Genomic DNA, 22,500 nt, shown 5'->3' with positions numbered 1-22,500 from the left:
CATAGGGCTGGGAGAATCTCCCACCATATTAGTCATAAGGCTGGGAGTATCTCCCACCATATTAGTCATAGGGCTGGGAGAATCTCCCACCATATTAGTCATAGGGCTGGGAGAATCTCCCACCATATTAGTCATAGGGCTGGGAGAATCTCCCACCATATTAGTCATAGGGCTGGGAGAATCTCCCACCATATTAGTCATAGGGCTGGGAGAATCTCCCACCATATTAGTCATAGGGCTGGGAGAATCTCCCACCATATTAGTCATAGGGCTGGGAGAATCTCCCACCATATTAGTCATAGGGCTGGGAGAATCTCCCACCATATTAGTCATAGGGCTGGGAGAATCTCCCACCATATTAGTCATAGGGCTGGGAGTATCTCCCACCATATTAGTCATAGGGCTGGGAGAATCTCCCACCATATTAGTCATAGGGCTGGGAGAATCTCCCACCATATTAGTCATAGGGCTGGGAGAATCTCCCACCATATTAGTCATAGGGCTGGGAGAATCTCCCACCATATTAGTCATAGGGCTGGGAGAATCTCCCACCATATTAGTCATAGGGCTGGGAGAATCTCCCACCATATTAGTCATAGGGCTGGGAGAATCTCCCACCATATTAGTCATAGGGCTGGGAGAATCTCCCACCATATTAGTCATAGGGCTGGGAGAATCTCCCACCATATTAGTCATAGGGCTGGGAGAATCTCCCACCATATTAGTCATAGGGCTGGGAGTATCTCCCACCATATTAGTCATAGGGCTGGGAGAATCTCCCACCATATTAGTCATAGGGGGGGAGAATCTCCCACCATATTAGTCATAGGGCTGGGAGAATCTCCCACCATATTAGTCATAGGGCTGGGAGAATCTCCCACCATATTAGTCATAGGGCTGGGAGAATCTCCCACCATATTAGTCATAGGGCTGGGAGAATCTCCCACCATATTAGTCATAGGGCTGGGAGAATCTCCCACCATATTAGTCATAGGGCTGGGAGAATCTCCCACCATATTAGTCATAGGGCTGGGAAATGCCAGGGACCTCACAATGTAATATTATCACGATACTTTAGGTGCCGATACAATATGTATTGCAATACTCACGATTCAATATGCATTGCGATACAATACTGTACTTTTATTGTGATTCGATGTTTCAAACATATTGCTCGTGAGAAAATCGTCCCCCGCCCACCATTTTTAAAAAAGAAGATGGAGAATAAGGCATGAAGGGAAAATACTGGAGGTACAGCCGACTACCTCAAAATAAATAACGCAATATTGTCAAAATGATTCATTATATATCGTCAAAAATAATATCCCCCGATATGCGACTGTATCAATTTTTCTTATTTTTCTCACCCCCACATCACTAATTACTCATTGGTTTAACTTAAGTCTACCCCCTCCTTTTTCGAACATTCTGTTAAAAATCGCGCAACTTTTCAGCGTCCTGCTACTCATGCCAGGAATATAGTATATGCATATGATTAGTATGTGTGGATAGAAAACACTCGGAAGTTTCTAAAACTGGTTAAATCACGGCTGTGACTGTAACAGATCGTGTGTTTCATCGAAAAGCGCAAGAAAAACTGCTCTCTGAAAGCTAAAAATAATTTCCATGCGTCACTTTCATGGGTTGTTAAAAGGGCACAAAATTAATTATGGACCTGCATGCAATTCCTACAGATTCCACACGATGTCGCCAATGCCGTCATTTTCCAGGGACTTTTTTGTTGGTAAATCCAACTAACTGGATTCAATTTCTTCCGGTCTCCGCCAGGATGTTGTGAGGTGCACATTTTCAGCCATTGATTTGAAGACGAGGAGCTATTGAATATACATCGCCCTGTAATCATTTTGATAGATTATAAACGTTTACTAATACCTAAAGTTGGATTACAAAAGTATTTCGAAGTGTTTTGTGAAAGTTTATCGTCGACTTTTTTAATTTAAAAAAATGACGCTGCGTTTTAAAACAATGTTTTTTCTGAATTACACAGCTTCCATAGAAAGCTATTTTGGGTATATATGGACCGATTTAAACGAAAAAAAGACCCAATAGTGATGTTTATGGGGCATATAGGAGTGCCAAGAAAGAAGCTCGTCAAAGGTAATGAATGTTTTATATTTTATTTCTGCGTTTTGTGTAGTGCCGGCTACGCTAAATCTTTGTTTACGTCGCATTCAGGCATTTTGGGGTGTTGCATGCTATCAAATAATAGCTTCTCATGCTTTCGCCGAAAAGCATTTTAAAAATCTGACTCGTTGGCTAGGTTCACAACGAGTGTAGCTTTAATTCAATACCCTGCATGTGCATTTTGATGAACGTTTGAGTTTTAACGAGTACATTTAGCATTTAGCGTAGCGCATTTGCATTTCCAGGTGTCTACTTGAGACATCTGCGTCTCAAGTAGGAGCAAGAAGTTAATCGTCCTAAACTACCAACCAATCATCTCCCACAATACCTCCCCCCACGTGTCTTGGGCACCTCTACGTTCAGCATCAGCAGCTGAGCTGACTCCATACTGACACGAGGCAGAGCAGACAGACAGTTGCTTCTTCATTAAAACGTGTTCATTGTGATGATATAATGTTACTACAGTAGTTAGCTAGCTACCTTTTCATTGAAGGATCATTGTATTTAGTGTTGCACAAGCTGGTTAGTGTGATATAATGTTACTACGGTAGTTAGCTAGCTACCGTAGCTGGTTAGCTTCTCTATATTATGAAGTGGTTGTTTCTGGCTTAGAGATATAATGGAGTGTTTGTGAATATTATCAAACGTCAGAAATACCTCTCCTTCCACCACTAAACTACTTAGCTAGATGCATAATTGCGGGACTAAGACCTTCTCGGGCAAAACGTCAAAATTGAATAACAGATTTTCTTGAGTGATTCAGGAAGAAAAAAAATGGAGGGCGAAGTGTTGTTGTTGTTGCTAGGTAACACGCTGAGATTCATGGGAAGAAGCTGCCAAGGGAATCGATTGGCTAAAATGAACTATTTTACTCAGTTGGTCACCTCTCAGATTATGGATGTGTCACTGCAACCTTAAAGGTCCTAAATGATGTCACCATTGCCCTTGATTCTAAACAATGTTGTGTTGCTATTTTTATTGACTTGGCCAAAGCTTTTGATGCGATAGACCAGATATTCCCAAACTGGGGAACGTGCGATGCCGTCGGGGGTACGCCAAATACAAATGTGATTCACATTTGAAAGAAAAAAATAATAATTATTAATTCTTCATATTTTCAAACCATTTATATTTTCCTACCTGCTGCATTTGGGGCTGCTGGTAGCCTAGTGGTTAGACTGTTGGACTAGTAAACGAAAGGTTGTAAGATCAAATCCCAGAGCTGACAAAAAAATCTGTTCTGCTCCTGAACAACCCACTGCTCCTAGGCCATCATTCTAAATAAGAATTTGTTCTTAACTGACTTGCCTGGTTAAATAAAGGTTACAAATAAAAAGTAGCCTCGTTTCCCTGCCAGAAATAAAATGAAACCATCTCGTGTTCAGCAAAATAACAACACAATACAGGTAGCCTAGTCAAATAATGAACATCCAATCACATTAACTGTTACTCTCTCTTAGATATTATTTACATGCATGCTTCGGCATCAACACTTATATCGCTGGATGCTACTTATCATTGTGCACTTAGGTTTATTACGGGTGTTAGCTACAGAACTCACCACTGTGTTTTATATCACAATGTGGGTTGGGCTTCGCTGTCCGTGAGACGAGAACGACATGCTCTCGTGTTTGTCTATAAAGCACTTCTGAATAAGCTACCTTCTTATTTATCATCACTCATCAACGTTATAATTATAATTCCTAAAACCAGGTCTCAAGCATGGATTAAGCTTGAGGCCCATGTGATTTCCAATGAGTTGGGTATGGCTGCCTTTTCCAGTTACAGTCCTTGCCTGTGGAATAGCCGGCAGACTAAACTTAAACCTGAGACTCTTGTCCCCCTGTCGCTAATTTTAAATATTTAGTGGAGGATTTTTATTTTTGTATTGCTTGTAACTGTTTCGGGTAATGCAAGTTAATGTGCTGTTAGGGGAATAACCTGTTAGGGGAATAACCTGTTAGGGGAATAACATGTTAGGAGAATAACATGTTAGGAGAATAACCTGTTAGGGGAATAACCTGTTAGGGGAATAACCTGTCAGGGGAACAACCTGTTAGGGGAATAACCTGTTAGGGGAACAACCTGTCAGGGGAACAACCTGTCAGGGGAACAACCTGTTAGGGGAATAACCTGTTAGGGGAACAACCTGTTAGGGGAACAACCTGTTAGGGGAATAACATGTTAGGGGAATAACATGTTAGGGGAATAACCTGTTAGGAATAACCTGTTAGGAATAACCTGTTAGGGGAATAACCTGTTAGGAGAATAACCTGTTTGGGGAATAACATGTTAGGGGAACAACATGTTAGGGGAATAACATGTTGGGGGAACAACCTGTTAGGGGAACAACCTGTTAGGGGAACAACCTGTTAGGAATAACCTGTTAGGAATAACCTGTTAGGAATAACCTGTTAGGGGAATAACCTGTTAGGGGAATAACCTGTTAGGGGAATAACCTGTTAGGAATAACATGTTAGGGGAATAACCTGTTAGGGGAATAACCTGTTAGGAATAACAGGTTAGGGGAATAACCTGTTAGGAATAACATGTTAGGGGAATAACCTGTTAGGGGAATAACCTGTTAGGGGAATAACCTGTTAGGAATAACCTGTTAGGAATAACCTGTTAGGGGAATAACCTGTTAGGGGAATAACCTGTTAGGGGAATAACCTGTTAGGGGAATAACCTGTTAGGAATAACCTGTTAGGGGAATAACCTGTTAGGGGAATAACCTGTTAGGGGAATAACCTGTTAGGGGAATAACGTGTGTAAATGTAACAATCTTCTGCTGTATTTGTTTGTGTTATCTGTGATGGTTTTGTCTTGTGTAGTTTCTTAATCATTGTACCTGAACTGTATGTGTAAACATGTATACGCAGGGCCCAGCTGTAACAGAGACCTTGGTCTCAGTCTGTTTTCCTTGTTCAAATAAAGGTATAAAAAAAAATGGATATAATATGGAATAGGGAATAGGGGATAGAATATGGAATAGGGGATAGAATAGGGAATAGGGGATAGAATAGGGAATAGGGGATAGAATAGGGAATAGGGGATAGAATAGGGAATAGGGGATAGAATAGGGGATAGGGGATAGAATAGGGGATAGAAGAGGGAATAGGGGATAGAATAGGGAATAGAATAGGGGATAGAATAGGGAGTCATTCTATAGAGGGGATAGAATAGGGGATAAAATAGGGGATAGAATAGGGGATAGGGGATAGGATAGGGGATAGAATAGGGAGTCATTCTATATAGGGGATAGAATAGGGAATAGGGGATAGGGAATATGGGATAGAATAGGGAATAGAATAGGGGATAGGGAATAAGGAATCATTGTAGGTGCTATACTGTGAGAACTGGGTCACATGTAAATGAATGTGAATGCTGCTGTGCTGTCTGATGATGACGTGTAAGGGGTTAGTGGTTAGGTTTAGGAGTTAGGTTTATGGTTTGGGTTAAATTTCATGTTAGGGTTAGAGAAAATAGGATTTTCAATGGAAATTAATTTTGGGTCCCCAAGAGGATAGAAGAACATAATGTGTGTGTGTTTTATACCATGTTGACGTGGCAAACTGAACACTGACAAATTGAATGGGAACAGGAATACCATGTAGAGTAGGTTTTATGTCAAAACTATTTCTCAATATTACAAGAACAGAATAAAGAACAGAAAGCATTTGTTTCACATGCAGGATTAGACGGATGTCTGTGCTTGTGTCTGTATCGGACTTTGTGTTACTGTGGAAAGTGAACATAAAACAAAAAATTGTAGAACATCTGACGACATTATAGAACAGCAACAACATTCTAGAACCGCAACAACATTCTAGACCAGCAACAACATTCTAGAACAGCAACGACATTCTAGAACCGCAACAACATTCTAGAACTGCAACAACATTCTAGAACAGCCACGACATTCTAGAACCGCAACAACATTCTAGAACTGCAACAACATTCTAGAACAGCAATGAACATTCTAGAACAGCAACAACCTTCTAGAACAGCAACGACATTCTAGAACCACAACAACATTCTAGAACAACAATGACATTCTAGAACAGCAACGACATTCTAGAACAGCAATGACATTATAAAACAGCAACCACATTCTAGAACCGCAACAACATTCTAGAACTGCAACAACATTATCGAACAGCAACAACATTATAGAACCGCGATGAACATTCTAGAACAGAAACAACATTCTAGAACAGCAACGACATTCTAGAACAGCAACGACATTCTAGAAGCTCTCCTCCTCTGGAATTCCTCTGATCCTTGTGTAATCTCCTCCTGTCCTGTCCTGTCCTGTCCTGCCCTGTCTCTCCAGTGCTCTTCATACTCTCCTACCACTACTCTATATCATTGTACACCACCATACTAAAAGTGCGGCGAAAGCTTTGGGCTTATCAATAATTCACAAGCAGGCTTCTCCTGTTTCTTATTATAGGGACCTTTATGAAATACACTACATGGCCAAAATGATATAAACACCCCTTTAAATGAGTAGATTCTGCTATTTCAGCCACACCCGTTGCTGATAGGTGTATAAAAATGAGCACACAGCCAATACTTTAAAAATAAAGTAAAAGAATGGTTTGCCCATATGAATGTACCCTACGACGTCACTGCAGTGATGAGACAGACGTTCTTCTTCTTTTGTTTACATGTTTTATTATCTCTCTGTCAAACTGTGTTCAACCGTGTTGGATCTTGTTTCACGAGGACCACAATGGAAATAAGTCCCAGACTTTAATGTATTTCACACCAGCTCACAGAACAGGACCGCCGACTGTCGCATCACTCACTACAGAACAGGACCGCCGACTGTCGCATCACTCACTACAGAACAGGACCGCCGACTGTCGCATCACTCACTACAGAACAGGACCGCCGACTGTTACATCACTCACTACAGAACAGGACCGCCGACTGTCGCATCACTCACTACAGAACAGGACCGCCGACTGTCGCATCACTCACTACAGAACAGGACCGCCGACTGTTACATCACTCACTACAGAACAGGACCGCCGACTGTTGCATCACTCACTACAGAACCACCGACTGTCACATCACTCACTACAGAACAGGACCGCCGACTGTCACATCACTCACTACAGAACAGGACCGCCGACTGTTGCATCACTCACTACAGAACCACCGACTGTCACATCACTCACTACAGAACAGGACCGCCGACTGTTGCATCACTCACTACAGAACCACCGACTGTCACATCACTCACTACAGAACAGGACCGCCGACTGTCGCATCACTCACTACAGAACAGGACCGCCGACTGTCGCATCACTCACTACAGAACAGGACCGCCGACTGTCGCATCACTCACTACAGAACAGGACCGCCGACTGTTACATCACTCACTACAGAACAGGACCGCCGACTGTCGCATCACTCACTACAGAACAGGACCGCCGACTGTCGCATCACTCACTACAGAACAGGACCGCCGACTGTTACATCACTCACTACAGAACAGGACCGCCGACTGTTGCATCACTCACTACAGAACCACCGACTGTCACATCACTCACTACAGAACAGGACCGCCGACTGTCACATCACTCACTACAGAACAGGACCGCCGACTGTTGCATCACTCACTACAGAACCACCGACTGTCACATCACTCACTACAGAACAGGACCGCCGACTGTTGCATCACTCACTACAGAACCACCGACTGTCACATCACTCACTACAGAACAGGACCGCCGACTGTTACATCACTCACTACAGAACAGGACCGCCGACTGTCGCATCACTCACTACAGAACAGGACCGCCGACTGTCGCATCACTCACTACAGAACAGGACCGCCGACTGTCGCATCACTCACTACAGAACAGGACCGCCGACTGTTACATCACTCACTACAGAACAGGACCGCCGACTGTCGCATCACTCACTACAGAACAGGACCGCCGACTGTCGCATCACTCACTACAGAACAGGACCGCCGACTGTCGCATCACTCACTACAGAACAGGACCGCCGACTGTTACATCACTCACTACAGAACAGGACCGCCGACTGTCGCATCACTCACTACAGAACAGGACCGCCGACTGTCGCATCACTCACTACAGAACCACCGACTGTCACATCACTCACTACAGAACAGGACTGCCGACTGTTACATCACTCACTACAGAACCACCGACTGTCACATCACTCACTACAGAACAGGACCGCCGACTGTTGCATCACTCACTACAGAACCACCGACTGTCACATCACTCACTACAGAACAGGACCGCCGACTGTTACATCACTCACTACAGAACAGGACCGCCGACTGTTGCATCACTCACTACAGAACAGGACCGCCGACTGTTACATCACTCACTACAGAACAGGACCGCCGACTGTTACATCACTCACTACAGAACAGGACCGCCAACTGTTACATCACTCACTACAGAACAGGACCGTCGACTGTTGCATCACTCACTATAGAACAGGACCGCCGACTGTCGCATCACTCACTACAGAACAGGACCGCCGACTGTTACATCACTCACTACAGAACAGGACCGCCGACTGTCGCATCACTCACTACAGAACAGGACCGCCGACTGTTGCATCACTCACTACCGAGTTCCAAACTGCCTCTGGAAGCAACGTCAGCACAATAACTGTTCGTCAGGGAGCTTCATGGCCGATCAGTCGCACACAAGCCTAAGATCACCATGCTCAATGCCAAGCGTCAGCTGGAGTGGTGTAAAGCTCGCCGCCATTGGTCTCTGGAGCACTGGAAACGCGTTCTGTGGGGTGATGAATCACGCTTCACCATCTGGCAGTCCGACGCTACGAATCTACCTGCCCGAATGCATAGTGCCAACTGTAAAGTTTGGTGGAGGAGGAATAATGGTCTGGGGCTATTTTTCCTGGTTCGGGCCCCTTAGTTCCAGTGAAGGGAAATCTTAACGCTACAGCATACAATGACATTCTAGATGATTCTGTGCTTATAACTTGGTGGCAATGGTTTGGAGAAGGCCCTTTCCTGTTTCAGCATGACAATTCCCCCGCGTTAAAAGCGAGGTACATACAGAAATAGTTTGTTGAAATCAGTGTGGAAGAACATTGCTGGCCTGCATCAGAGCCCTGACCTCAACCCCATCGAACACCTTTGGAATTAATTGGAACACCGATTGCGAGCCAGGCCTAATCCCCCAACATCAGTACCCGACCTCACTAACGCTCTTGTGGCTGAATGGAAGCAAGTCCCCCTCATCAATGTTCCAACATCTAGTGGAAAGCCTTCCCAGAAGAGTGGAGGCTGTTATAGCAGCAATGTTCCAACATCTAGTGGAAACCCTTCCCAGAAGAGTGGAGGCTGTTATAGCAGCAAAGGGGGGAACAACTCCATATTAATGCCCACGATTTTGGAATGAGATGTTCGATGAGCAGGTGTCCACATACTTTTGGTCATCTAGTGTATGTACACAGAGCTCGGGTCGAGAGAAAATTTGCTATCTAGCGAAATCTGGTGCAATGATATGTTGTACATGGTCCCTGACAAATGAACACATACATATAAATATGACTGGATTTAACTCACAGAGAGGAAAACTCTTACACACCATCTGTCTCTCAACCCATATTCCAGGGGTTAATAATTAAGCCATGAAAACGGTATTTGATACAGGAACAACCCATCCAGAGGAATAAACCCCACAGCCATTTTAGTTCCTCAAAGCTCTCTCCAACACTCCCCACTAACCTCCACTATGGATTATTCCCCTTCTAGGTAGAGGCCACTACAACGATCAGATCTGAAAAAATAATGATTGATTCTAATAATATTCAGAGGGTTTTTAAACTAATCCAAATCCCCACCAATGTAAACATGGAGTTGGGTACTAAAGGCTTTCTGACACACTGTGGCTACTGCACAGTTAGGGTTAGAGGTCAGAGGTTACCTGTGGAAATGTATTTGTATACGAAAGCATCCCAAAGCTCCAAAATAGGGTTAGGATTAGGGTCAGGGGTTAGAGGTTACCTGTGGAAGTGTTTGTGTACAAAGGCGTCTCCGAGTTCCAGACCGACCTTCTCCAGGGTCTTTACCGGGTCTTTAAACGGTGTCTCAGAGTTCAGGGCTCTGAAGGAGCTGAAGTTATGGGTACCCACCAGCAGGGAGGCAGCGTCGCGCATCGCACCAACATCCAGGTCACTGTCAGGAGGAAGAGAAGGCAGGGGGCATATGTTAAAGGGTAAAGGTTAAGGGTTATATGTATGTTAATTCCTGTAAAATGTGTGGACTGTTCTAAACACCTGAGAGACAGGTAAGCTGCTCCCAAAAGAGTGATATGACTGTCAATCAAATCAAATCAACTGTAAGGGGTGCAAAAGGTAACAGGTCACATGTCTCAGCCTCCAGTATTTATGCTGCAGTAGTTTATGTGTCGGGGGGCTAGGGTCAGTTTGTTATATCTGGAGTACTTCTCCTGTCCTATTCTGTGTCCTGTGTGAATTTAAGTGTGCTCTCTCTAATTCTCTCTTTCTTTCTCTCTCTCGGAGGACCTGAGCCCTAGGACCATGCCTCAGGACAACCTGACATGATGACTCCTTGCTGTCCCCAGTCCACCTGGCCGTGCTGCTGCTCCAGTTTCAACTGTTCTGCCTTATTATTATTGGACCATGCTGGTCATTTATGAACATTTGAACATCTTGGCCATGTTCTGTTATAATCTCCACCCGGCACAGCCAGAAGAGGACTGGCCACCCCACATAGCCTGGTTCCTCTCTAGGTTTCTTCCTAGGGTTTTGGCCTTTCTAGGGAGTTTTTCCTAGCCACCGTGCTTCTACACCTGCATTGCTTGCTGTTTGGGGCTTTTAGGCTGGGTTTCTGTACAGCACTTTGAGATATCAGCTGATGTACGAAGGGCTATATAAATACATTTGATTTGATTTTGATTTGACATAGGAACTGGTATTGTACTAGGGGCTGACCTCATTTAGTCCACTGGTCAATTATTTGGTCGACTGAGATGTCTTTAGTCGAAGCAAAAAAAACAAAAAAATATGAAATAATACTAATAGGTTTTGTCGTGTCCTCTTCACGACTGTCTTGGTGTGTTTGGACCATGATAGTTTGTTGGTGATTTGGACGCCAAGGAACTTGAAGCTCTCAACCTGCTCCACTACAGCCCCGTCGATGAGAATTGGGGCGTGCTCGGTCCTCCTTTTCCTGTAGTCCACAATCATCTCCTTTGTCTTGATCACGTTGAGGGAGAGGTTGTTGTCCTAGCACCACACGGTCAGGTCTCTGACCTCCTCCTTATAGGCTGTCTCATCATTGTCGGTGATCAGGCCTATCACTGTTGTGTCATCGGCAAACTTAATGATAATGATGGTGTTGGAGTCGTGCCTGGCCGCACAGTCATGAGTGAACAGGGTGTACAGGAGGGGACTGAGCACGCACCCCTGAGGGGCCCCAGTGTTGAGGATCAGCGTGGCGGATGTGTTGTTACCTACCCTTACCACCTGGGTGCGGCACGTCAGGAAGTCCAGGATCCAATTGCAGAGGAAGGTGTTTAGTCCCAGCGTAGTGATGAGCTTTGAGGGCACTATGGTGTTGAACGCTGAGCTGTAGTCAATGAATAGCATTCTCACATAGGTGTTCCTTTTGTCTAGGTGTGAAAGGGCAGTGTGGAGTGCAATAGAGATTGCATCATCTGTGGATCTGTTGGTGCAGTTTGCAAATTGAAGTGGGTCTAGGATTTCTGGGATTATGGTGTTGATGTGAGCCATGACCAGCCTTTCAAAGCACTTCATGGCTACAGACGTGAGTGCTACGGGTCGGTAGTCATTTAGTGTTCTTGGGCACAGGCACTATGATGGTCTGCTTGAAACATGTTGGTATTACAGACTCGGACAGGGAAAAGCTGAAAATGTCAGTGAAGACACTTGCCCATTGGTCAACGCATGCTCGGAGTACACGTCCTGGTAATCCGTCTGGCCCAGCGGCCTTGTGAATGTTGACCTGTTTAAAGGACTTATTCACATCGGCTGCGAAGAGCGTGATCTCAGAGTCGTCCGGAACAGCTGATGCTCTCATGCATGTCTCAGTGTTGCTTGCCTCGACGCGAGCATAGAAGCTATTTTGCTCGTCTGGTAGGCTCGTGTCACTGGGCAGCTCTCGGCTGAGCTTCCCTTTGTAGTCTGTAATAGTTTTGCAAGCCCTGCCACATCCGACGAGCGTCAGAGCCGGTGTAGTACAATTCGATCTTAGTCCTGCTTTGCCTGTTTGATGGTTCGTCAGGGGGCATAGCGGAATTTCTTATAAGCTTCCGTGTTAGAGTCCCGCTCCTTGAAAGCGGCCGCTCTACCCTTTAGCTCAGTGCGAATGTTGCCTGTAATCCATGGCTTCTGGTTTGGGTATGTACGTATAGTCACTGTGGGGACAAAGGTCCTCGATGCACTTATTGATAAAGCCAGTGACTGATGTGGTGTACTCCAATGCCATCTGAAGTATAACCACCATGGAGCTGTAGGTCTAAGAGCGCATCCTGTTCAGTCTTAATACCGTACTTAGGCACAGTGCCTTCGGAAAGTTTTCAGACCCCTTGACTTTGTCCACATTTTGTTAGGTTACAGCCTTATTCTAAAATGTATTAAATCGTTGTTTTTACCCATAATGACAAAGTAAAATGTTTTTCTAATTAATACACATTTTTAAAAAGTATTCAGACCCTTTACTCAGTACTTTGTTGAAGCACCTTTGGCAGGAATTACAGCCTCGAGTCTTCATCAGTATGATGCTACAAAATTGGCACAAATGTATTTGCGGAGTTTCTCCCAATCTTTTCTGCATATCCTCTCAAGCTCTGTCATGTTGGATGGGGAGCATCACAGCACAGCTATTTTCCGGTCTCTCCAGAGAAATTAGATTGGGTTCAAGTTCGGGCTCTGGTTGGGCCACTCAAGGACATTCAGAGACTTGTCCCGAAGCTGTGTGCTTAGGGTTGTTGTCCTGTTGGAAGGTGAACCTTCGCCCCCGTCTGAGGTCCTAAGCGCTCTGGAGCAGGTTTTCATTAAGGATCTCTCTGTACTTTTCTCCGTTCATCTTTGCCTCGATCCTGACTAATCTCCCAGTGCTGCAGAGATGGTTGTCCTTCTGGAAAGTTTTCCCATCTCAACAGAGGAACTCTGGAGCTTTGTCAGAATGACCATCGGGTTCTTGGTCACCTCCCGGACAAGGCCTTTCTCCCCAGATTAATCAGTTTGGCCAGGTGGCTGCCACCTCTAGGAAGAGTCTTCTTACATTTAAGAATGATGGAGGCCACTGTGTTCTTGGGAGCCTTCAATGCAGCAGAAATGTTTTGGTACCCTTCCCCAGATCTGTGCCTCGACACAATTCTGTCTCGGAGCTCTACGGACAATTCCTTTGACCTCATGGCTTGGTTTTTGCTCTGACATGCACTGTCAACTGTGGTACCTTCATATAGACAAGTATGTGCCTTTCCAAATCATGTCCAATCATTTGAATTTACCACAGGTGGAATCCAATCAAGTTGTTGAAACATCTCAAGGATGATCAATGGAAACAGGACGCACCTGAGCTCAATTTAAAGTCTCATAGCAAAAGTTCTGAATACTTATGTAAATAAGGTATTTCAGTTTTTTATTTCTTTATAAATCTGTTTCACTTTGTCATTATGGGGTATTGTGATGTCATTATGGGGTATTGTGATGTCATTATGGGGTATTGTGATGTCATTATGGGGTATTGTGTTTGTTCCTTATCTTCTTTTCTCTTGATCAGTATTTTCCACAACTAGTTACATTTATTCCAAACATTCCCCTGTTTCGAGTTATTTGTCAAGTCCTCAGCATCCCATTTAGCTTTCCCATGTGTTACAGTGTTCAGAGTTTGCTGGAACCAATTTATTGATGTGATTATGATTATGCTATGGGCCCTATTGTGCCCTCTACGGACAGGATTAGTTTTACTGGGGGAGGTCTGGTAATGTAATTATATACACAAAACAAGTTTTAGTCCCGTCCGAATCTGCTATGTCAATCATTTTTACATGGCAGGAGAATATTCCAGACAGAATAACCTACTGTTTTTTTTGGGTTTTGTTGGCAAACTCCCAAGATCCTCTGATAATACTAGTTCCGTGCGAATCGACATCCCTGTGTTTTGAGAGAAGTGTCTGACAGTTTGACAGGTGTTGCTCGCGGTTTGAGCAAGAAAACACAACAACGGATCGGAGAAATCAAAACAAAGCGCTGTGTATAAACTATATATGAAATACCTACATGTAGCTCATCAACTTTCACAGTGAAGGCTTTCGTTTATATGTTTTGTGCATATATATATATATGAACTGAATATTGGCAAATGCATCAGTACAAAAATATTGAGCCTCTTTAATGCAACCCTTGGTGTTAGATAGATGGCAACGCAGCAGTATACAACTAACCTAAAGGTTTGGAAATGATAAGTTAACTTTCTCATCCGTAGCCCTTTAAAAATGCATCTCAAGTGCACTCGCACTGTTTAGCTCCCATCTGAAAGCTGGGCGGCATTTAGGGCGTACTACGGATCACTGAAATACCCTAATGATTAGGATCACACTTCCTCAATTCAAATATTATGCTGACACTATAGGAAATATGGTTCGGGAATGGTTTAGAAACACGGGAATCAAGTTATCAGCGTGTCACTGTCACCTGGACATGTCTTCACGCCTAGAATAAACAACTGTCCATTTATTTAAATAATAATATAATAATAATTACAGGGGGGCAATTTGGGAGAAAAAAACAAATCGTTCTCTGGAATAACGGGCATTCTGGAGAAATAATTACATAACCAACGTACCTCTAGTAATAATCAAAGACCTATTCTTACGAAGATGTGCATACGATGCATACACGTGTCACGTAAAGAGAGCCAGGGTTAAGGGAATGTTTTTCCTAGACAAATTAGGGATTTCTGGTAACAGAACTTTTCAGTCAGAAATGGCTGTAATTAATGTTGCAGCTTCAGCAACACACATGTTGATGTTCTGTGGTGGTCGCTGCGGCCGGGAGGAGAGAGCGACGACGGCTGCTAGTCACAGTCACCAGGCCCGGACTATATCATCAATTGCTGGTCGGTCTCCCTCTAGTCATTTGTGAGTCTTAATTATTTCATCAAACAGTTCAGACAAGCTCAGTGCATATAGTTGATTTGATTAAAACACATAGGATGTTTTGACCAATTTATTGGTCAAAAGAACAGAGGCCTCATGGTCAACTAAGATGTTTTTTTTGTGTGTTTATTTTCAGGCGCAGCCCTGTAGTGTTCCCTCACTGTTCTGCTGAATACCAGGGATCCTTATGGATGGGAGGGAGGGAGAGAGGGGGAGAGGAGGAGGGAGTGAATAAGAGAGAGAGATGAAAGGAGGGATGGATAGAGGCTGAGGGAAAGAAAACAAGAGAGAATTGGAGAGTGAAAATGTAAGAGACAGGGAGGGGGGAATAGCGGGAGGGAGAGCAACAGAGGGAGAGACAGATAGAGAGAGGGAGAGAGAGAGAGAGAGCGAGAGCGAGAGGGAGAGAAAGACAGAGAGAGTGAGAGAGAGAGAGAGCGAGAGAGCGAGAGGGAGAGAGGGAGAGAGGGAGAGAGAGGGAGAGAGAGGGAGAGAGAGAGAGAGGGAGAGAGAGAGAGACAGAGGGAGAGAGAAGCATACATGCGTGGGTGTTGTTCTGCATCTGTATAAGCCTGCAGCTTATTTTGGCCTACTTTCCCAAAAAAGTGAAGAGAGGAAAAGGGGAGGAGAGGAGAAGAAGAGGGGAGGGTGGAGGAGAGGAGGGGGGGGGGGGGAGGAAACGAAGGGGGAGGAAGAGGAGAGGACGAGGAGGGGAGGAGGACGAGGGGAGTAGTGGTAGGCGAGGAGCGAAAAAAAACACTCTTGAGATGAAACATTTCACGCTACAACTTTCCTCATTCCCTGTTACATAAACCACTCCATTCTCTAACATCTCTTTTGGTATCCTCTCTCTCCCTCTCCCCTCTCTCTATCCCCTTATTGCTCTCTCTCTCCCCCTCTCTCTTTCCCCTTATTGCTCTCTCCCTCCCTCTCCCTCCCTCTCTCCCTCTCTCCCTCCCTCCCTTTCTATCTCACTATCTCTCCCTTTCTAGGTCTCTCTCTTTCCCCTTCTCTCTCTCTCTCTCTCTCCCTTCCCCCCTCCCTCCCATCTCACCTTCTCTCTATCTCTCTCTGTCTTGCACCTCTCTGTCGCCTCCCTCTTTCTCTTGCTCGCCCTCTCTCTGATCCTGACTTTTGTCTGTCTGTCTGCGTCAGTTCAGATATCTGCACTTCATGTGTCTGTCTGGGTCAGATATCTCCACTTCATGTGTCTGACTGGGTCAGATATCTCCACTTCATGTGTCTGACTGGGTCAGATATATCCACTTCATGTGTTTGTCTGGGTCAGATATCTCCACTTCATGTGTGTGTCTGGGTCAGATATCTCCACTTCATGTGTCTGACTGGGTCAGATATATCCACTTCATGTGTCTGACTTGGTCAGATATCTCCACTTCATATCTCTGTCTGGGTCAGATATCTCCACTTCATGTCTCTGACTGGGTCAGATATCTCCACTTCATGTGTCTGACTGGGTCAGATATCTCCACTTCATGTGTCTGACTGGGTCAGATATCTCCACTTCATATCTCTGTCTGGGTCAGATATCTCCACTTCATGTGTCTGACTGGGTCAGATATCTCCACTTCATGTGTCTGACTGGGTCAGATATCTCCACTTCATGTCTCTGTCTGGGTCAGATATCTCCACTTCATATCTCTGTCTGGGTCAGATATCTCCACTTCATGTGTCTGACTGGGTCAGATATCTCCACTTCATATCTCTGTCTTGGTCAGATATCTCCACTTCATGTGTCTGTCTGGGTCAGATATCTCCACTTCATGTCTCTGTCTGGGTCAGATATCTCCACTTCATGTGTCTGACTGGGTCAGATATCTCCACTTCATATCTCTGTCTGGGTCAGATATCTCCACTTCATATCTCTGTCTGGGTCAGATATCTCCACTTCATGTGTCTGACTGGGTCAGATATCTCCACTTCATGTGTCTGACTGGGTCAGATAGCTCCACGCCTTAATTTTCTGATTCTCTACACTTCGTGTGTTATTTGCCTTCATTATTCACGTATTGCAAACTCTATTGTCTTAGTGTGAGTGAGTGTGATTCCTGAGCTGCTCTGTAAGGAATTGCTTTGGGGTCTCCCCCCTACATGTGGTTTGCATACTGAGACATGCAGCGCACCCATGCACACACACACACACACACACACACACACACACACACACACACACACACACACACACACGATTGCTAGGGTAACTCACATGTGGCGTAACCCCCAGCAGAGGTTAGCATCGGTCAGTGGCATGCAGGAGTGATGAGTGACGCCCGTGGCTAGCCGGTAAACGTACGTCCGAGACACAGCGCGGAAACGGGCATGGAACCCACCGGGGACCCGGTAGGCACGGGTGATTCTGGGGGACAGACAATAAACCACGGGTGATTCTGGGGGGGACAGACAATAAACCACGGGTGATTATGTGGGGACAGACAAACCACGGGTGATTCTGGGGGGGGCAGACAATAAACCATGGGTGATTCTGGGAGGCAGAAAATAAACCGTGGGTGATTCTGAGGGGACAGACAATAAACCATGGGTGATTCTGGGGGGACAGACAATAAACCACGGGTGATTCTGGGGGGACAGACAATAAAGCACGGGTGATTCTGGGGGGACAGACAATAAACCACGGGTGATTATGTGGGGACAGACAATAAACCACGGGTGATTATGTGGGGACAGACAAACCACGGGTGATTCTGGGGGGGGGGGGCAGACAATAAACCATGGGTGATTCTGGGAGGCAGACAATAAACCATGGGTGATTCTGAGGGGACAGATAATAAACCACGGGTGATTCTGGGGGGACACACAATAAACCACAGGTGATTCTGGGGGGACAGACAAACCACGGGTGATTCTGGGGGGGACAGACAATAAAGCACGGGTGATTCTGGGGGACAGACAATAAACCCCGGGTGATTATGTGGGGACAGACAAACCACGGGTGATTATGTGGGGACAGACAAACCACGGGTGATTCTGGGGGGACAGACAATAAACCATGGGTGATTCTGGGAGGCAGACAATAAACTGTGGGTGATTCTGAGGGGACAGACAATAAACCATGGGTGATTCTGGGGGGACAGACAATAAACCACGGGTGATTCTGGGGGGACAGACAATAAAGCACGGGTGATTCTGGGGGGACAGACAATAAAGAACGGGTGATTCTGGGGGACAGACAATAAAGCACGGGTGATTCTGGGGGACAGACAATAAACCACGGGTGATTATGTGGGGACAGACAAACTACGGGTGATTATGAGGGGACAGACAATAAACCGTGGGTGATTCTGGGGGACAGACAATAAACCACGGGTGATTCTGGAGGGACAGACAATAAACCACGGGTGATTCTGGGGGGACAGACAATAAACCACGGGTGATTCTGGGGGGACAGACAATAAACCACAGGTGATTCTGGGGGACAGACAATAAACCGCGGGTGATTCTGGGGGACAGACAATAAACTGCGGGTGATTCTGGGGGACAGACAATAAACCACAGGTGATTCTGGGGGACAGACAATAAACCGCAAGTGATTCTGGGGGACAGACAATAAACTGCGGGTGATTCTGGGGGACAGACAATAAACCGCGGGTGATTCTGGGGGACAGACAATAAACCGCGGGTGATTCTGGGGGACAGACAATAAACCGCAAGTGATTCTGGGGGACAGACAATAAACTGCGGGTGATTCTGTGGGACAGACATTAAACCGTGGGTGATTCTGGGGGACAGACAATAAACCACGGGTGATTCTGTGGGGACAGACAATAAATCGCGGGTGATTCTGGGGGACAGGTAGTAGGTGCCAGGCTCAGCGGTTTGTGTCAACAACTGTAACGCTGCTGGGTTTTTCCAAGCTCAAAAATGTCCCGTTTGTATCAAGAATGATCCACCACCCAAAGGACATCCAGCCAACTGGACACAACTGTGGGAAGCATTGGAGTCAACATTGGCCAGCGTCCCTGTGGAACGCTTTCGACACCTTGTAGAGTCCATGTCCCGACGAATTGAGGCTGTTCTGAGAACAAAACTCAATGTTCCTTTTTATTTTTTTATTTCACCTTTATTTAACCAGGTAGGCCAGTTGAGAACACCTTTATTTAACCAGGTAGGCCAGTTGAGAACACCTTTATTTAACCAGGTAGGCCAGTTGAGAACACCTTTATTTAACCAGGTAGGCCAGTTGAGAACACCTTTATTTAACCAGGTAGGCCAGTTGAGAACACCTTTATTTAACCAGGTAGGCCAGTTGAGAACTAGTTCTCATTTACAACTGCGACCTGGCCAATATAAAGCAAAGCCGTGTGACACAAACAACAACAGAGTTACACATGGAATAAACAAAACATACAGTCAGTAACACAATAGAAAAGTCTATATACAGTGTGTGCAAATGAGGTAGGATAAGGGAGGTAAGGCAATAAATAGGCCATAGTGACAAAATAATTACTATATAGCAATTAAACACTGTAGTGACATGTGTTTTTTCACTTTCAATTCATTTTACTTAGCTAGCAAATGCAGCTAGCTAGTTTAGTCTACTGAAACACCCTGCAAAAAGAGAGGGATGCTGTGTTAGCTAGCTGGCTATGACAGAAGGATGCTATGTTAGCTAGCTGGATATAACAGAGGGATGCTGTGTTAGCTAGCTGTCTATGACAGAAGGATGCTATGTTAGCTAGCTGGCTATAACAGAGGGATGCTATGTTAGCTAGCTGGCTATAATAGAGGGATGCTATGTTAGCTAGCTGGCTATAATAGAGGGATGCTATGTTAGCTAGCTGGCTATAATAGAGGGATGCTATGTTAGCTAGCTGGCTATAACAGAAGGATGCTATGTTAGCTAGCTGGCCATAACAGAGGGATGCTATGTTAGCTAGCTGGCTATAACAGAGGGATGCTATGTTAGCTAGCTGGCTATGACAGAGGGATGCTATGTTAGCTAGCTGGCCATAACAGAGGGATGCTATGTTAGCTAGCTGGCTATGACAGAGGGATGCTATGTTAGCTAGCTGTCTATGACAGAGGGATGCTATGTTAGCTAGCTGGCTATGACAGAGGGATGCTATGTTAGCTAGCTGGCTATGACAGATGGATGCTATGTTAGCTAGCTGGCTATGACTATCCAACACAACACTGGAAACTCTTCCAAGTCAAGGTAAGCTTTGGTGTAAAGCTGTCATCGAGGTAAAGGTTGGCTACTTTGAAGAATCTCAAATTGAAAAAATGTAAATATATATTTTTATGTGTTGGATGCTATGTTAGCTAGCTGGCTATGACAGAGGGATGCTATGTAAGCTAGCTGGCTATGACTATCCAACACAACACTGCAAACTCTTCCAAGTCAAGGTAAGCTTTGGTGTAAAGCTGTCATCGAGGCAAAGGTTGGCTACTTTGAAGAATCTCAAATTGAAAAAATGTAAATATATATTTTTATGTGTTGAACACTTTTTTTGGTTTCTACATGATTCCAAATGTGTTATTTTATAGTTTTGATGTCCTCACTATTATTCTACAATGTAGAAAATAGTAAAGAATTAAGAAAAACCCATGGATGAGTAGGTGTGTCCAAACCTTTGACTGGTACTGTACACACAAAAGTATGTGGACACCCCTTCAAATGAGTGGATTTGGCTATTTCAGCCACACCCATTGCTGACAGGTGTATAAAATCGAGCACACAGCCATGCAATCTCCATAGTTAATGTTGTCAGTAGAATGGCCCGTACTGTAGAAATCAGTGACTTTCAACGTGGCACCGTCATAGGATGCCACCTTTCAAACAAGTCAGTTCAAATTTCTGCCCTGCTAGAGCTTCCCCCGGTAAACTGCAAGTGCTGTTATTGTGAAGTGGAAACGTCTAGGAGCAACAACGGCTAAGCTGCGAAGTGGTAGGCCGAACACGCTCACAGAACGGGACCGCCGAGTGCTGAAAAATGTTCTGTCCTCGGTAGCAACACTCACTACCGAGTTCCAAACTGCCTCTGGAAGCAACATCAGCACAATAACTGTTTGTCGGGAGCTTCATGAAATGGGTTTCCATGGCTGAGCAGCCGCACACAAGCCTAAGATCACCATGCACAAAGACAAGCGTTGGATGGAGTGGTGTAAAGCTTACTGCCATTGGACACTGGAGCAGTGGAAATTCGTTCTCTGGAGTGATGAATCACGCTTCAACATCTGGCAGTCCGACGGACGAATCTGGGTTTGGCAGATGCCAGGAGAACGATACCTGCCCAATGCATAGTGCCAAATGTAAAGTTTGGTGGTGGAAATCTTAACGCAAAAGCATACAATGACATTCTAGACGATTCTGTGCTTCCAACTTTGTGGAAAACGTCTGGGGAAGGCCCTTTCCTGTTTCAGCATGACAATGCCCCTGTGCACAAAGCGAGGTCCATACAGAAATGGTTTGGCGAGGTCGGTGTGGAAGAACTTGGCTGGCCTGCACCACAGCCCTGACCTCAACCCCATCAAACATCTTTGGGATGAAATGGAACGCAGTCTGCGAGCCAGGCCTAATCGCCCAACATCCGTTAATGCTCTTGTGGCTGAATAGAAGCAAGTCCCCGCAGCAATGTTCCAACATCTAGTGGAATGCCTTCCCAGAAGAGTGGAGGCTGTTATAGCAGCAAAGGGGGGGACCAACTCCATATTAATGCCCATGATTTTGGAATGAGATGTTCGGATTCTATCACCCCAGAGACATAGAGAATCCCCTTCCCAAACGTTCCACAGCTTTCTATATAAACGGCTCTGATGCTCGGGAGCTTCTCCCTCTCCCTCCCTTTCAGCCAGGCTGATGACTCAAAAAGAAAGAGCGTATGACTTTGATCTGAGAGGAGAGAGAGGGAGAGAGAGGGGGGGGGGAGAGAGAGAAGGGCAGAAGAGAGAAGAGAGAGAGAGAGAGTTAAAGAGAGAAGGGCAGAAGAGAGAGAGAGAGAGAGAGAGAGAGAGAGAGAGAGAGAGACAGAGAGAGAGACAGAGAGAGGGGAAGATAGTTAAAGAGAGCAGGGTAGAAGAGAGAGAGAGAGAGAGAGAGTTAAAGAGAGCAGGGCACAGAAGAGAGAAGAGAGATAGAGAGAAGGGAGACAGAGAGAGACAGAGAGAGAGAGAGAGAGAGAGAGAGAGAGAGAAGGGCAGA

General features: G+C 45.3%; 1 protein-coding gene across 1 annotated transcript in view; it reads right to left on the bottom strand.

Moving 5' to 3' along the window:
* LOC139413914 (pseudouridine synthase like 1) overlaps window positions 1-22,500 on the bottom strand; it is a 55,558-nt gene that overhangs the window by 6,003 nt on the left and 27,055 nt on the right. Inside the window, exons 5-6 of the mRNA XM_071161770.1 lie at window positions 17,548-17,697; window positions 10,181-10,351 (exon numbers count right to left, since the gene is read on the bottom strand). Of these exons, the coding sequence (XP_071017871.1) occupies window positions 10,181-10,351; window positions 17,548-17,697 (321 nt within the window). The remainder of the gene's footprint in view (window positions 1-10,180; window positions 10,352-17,547; window positions 17,698-22,500) is intronic.

Source organism: Oncorhynchus clarkii, chromosome 7 (assembly GCF_045791955.1).
Source record: "Oncorhynchus clarkii lewisi isolate Uvic-CL-2024 chromosome 7, UVic_Ocla_1.0, whole genome shotgun sequence".
Classification (NCBI taxonomy): domain Eukaryota; kingdom Metazoa; phylum Chordata; class Actinopteri; order Salmoniformes; family Salmonidae; genus Oncorhynchus; species Oncorhynchus clarkii.
Note: the sequence above shows the minus strand (reverse complement) of the source record. Positions and strands in the feature narration are given on the sequence as shown.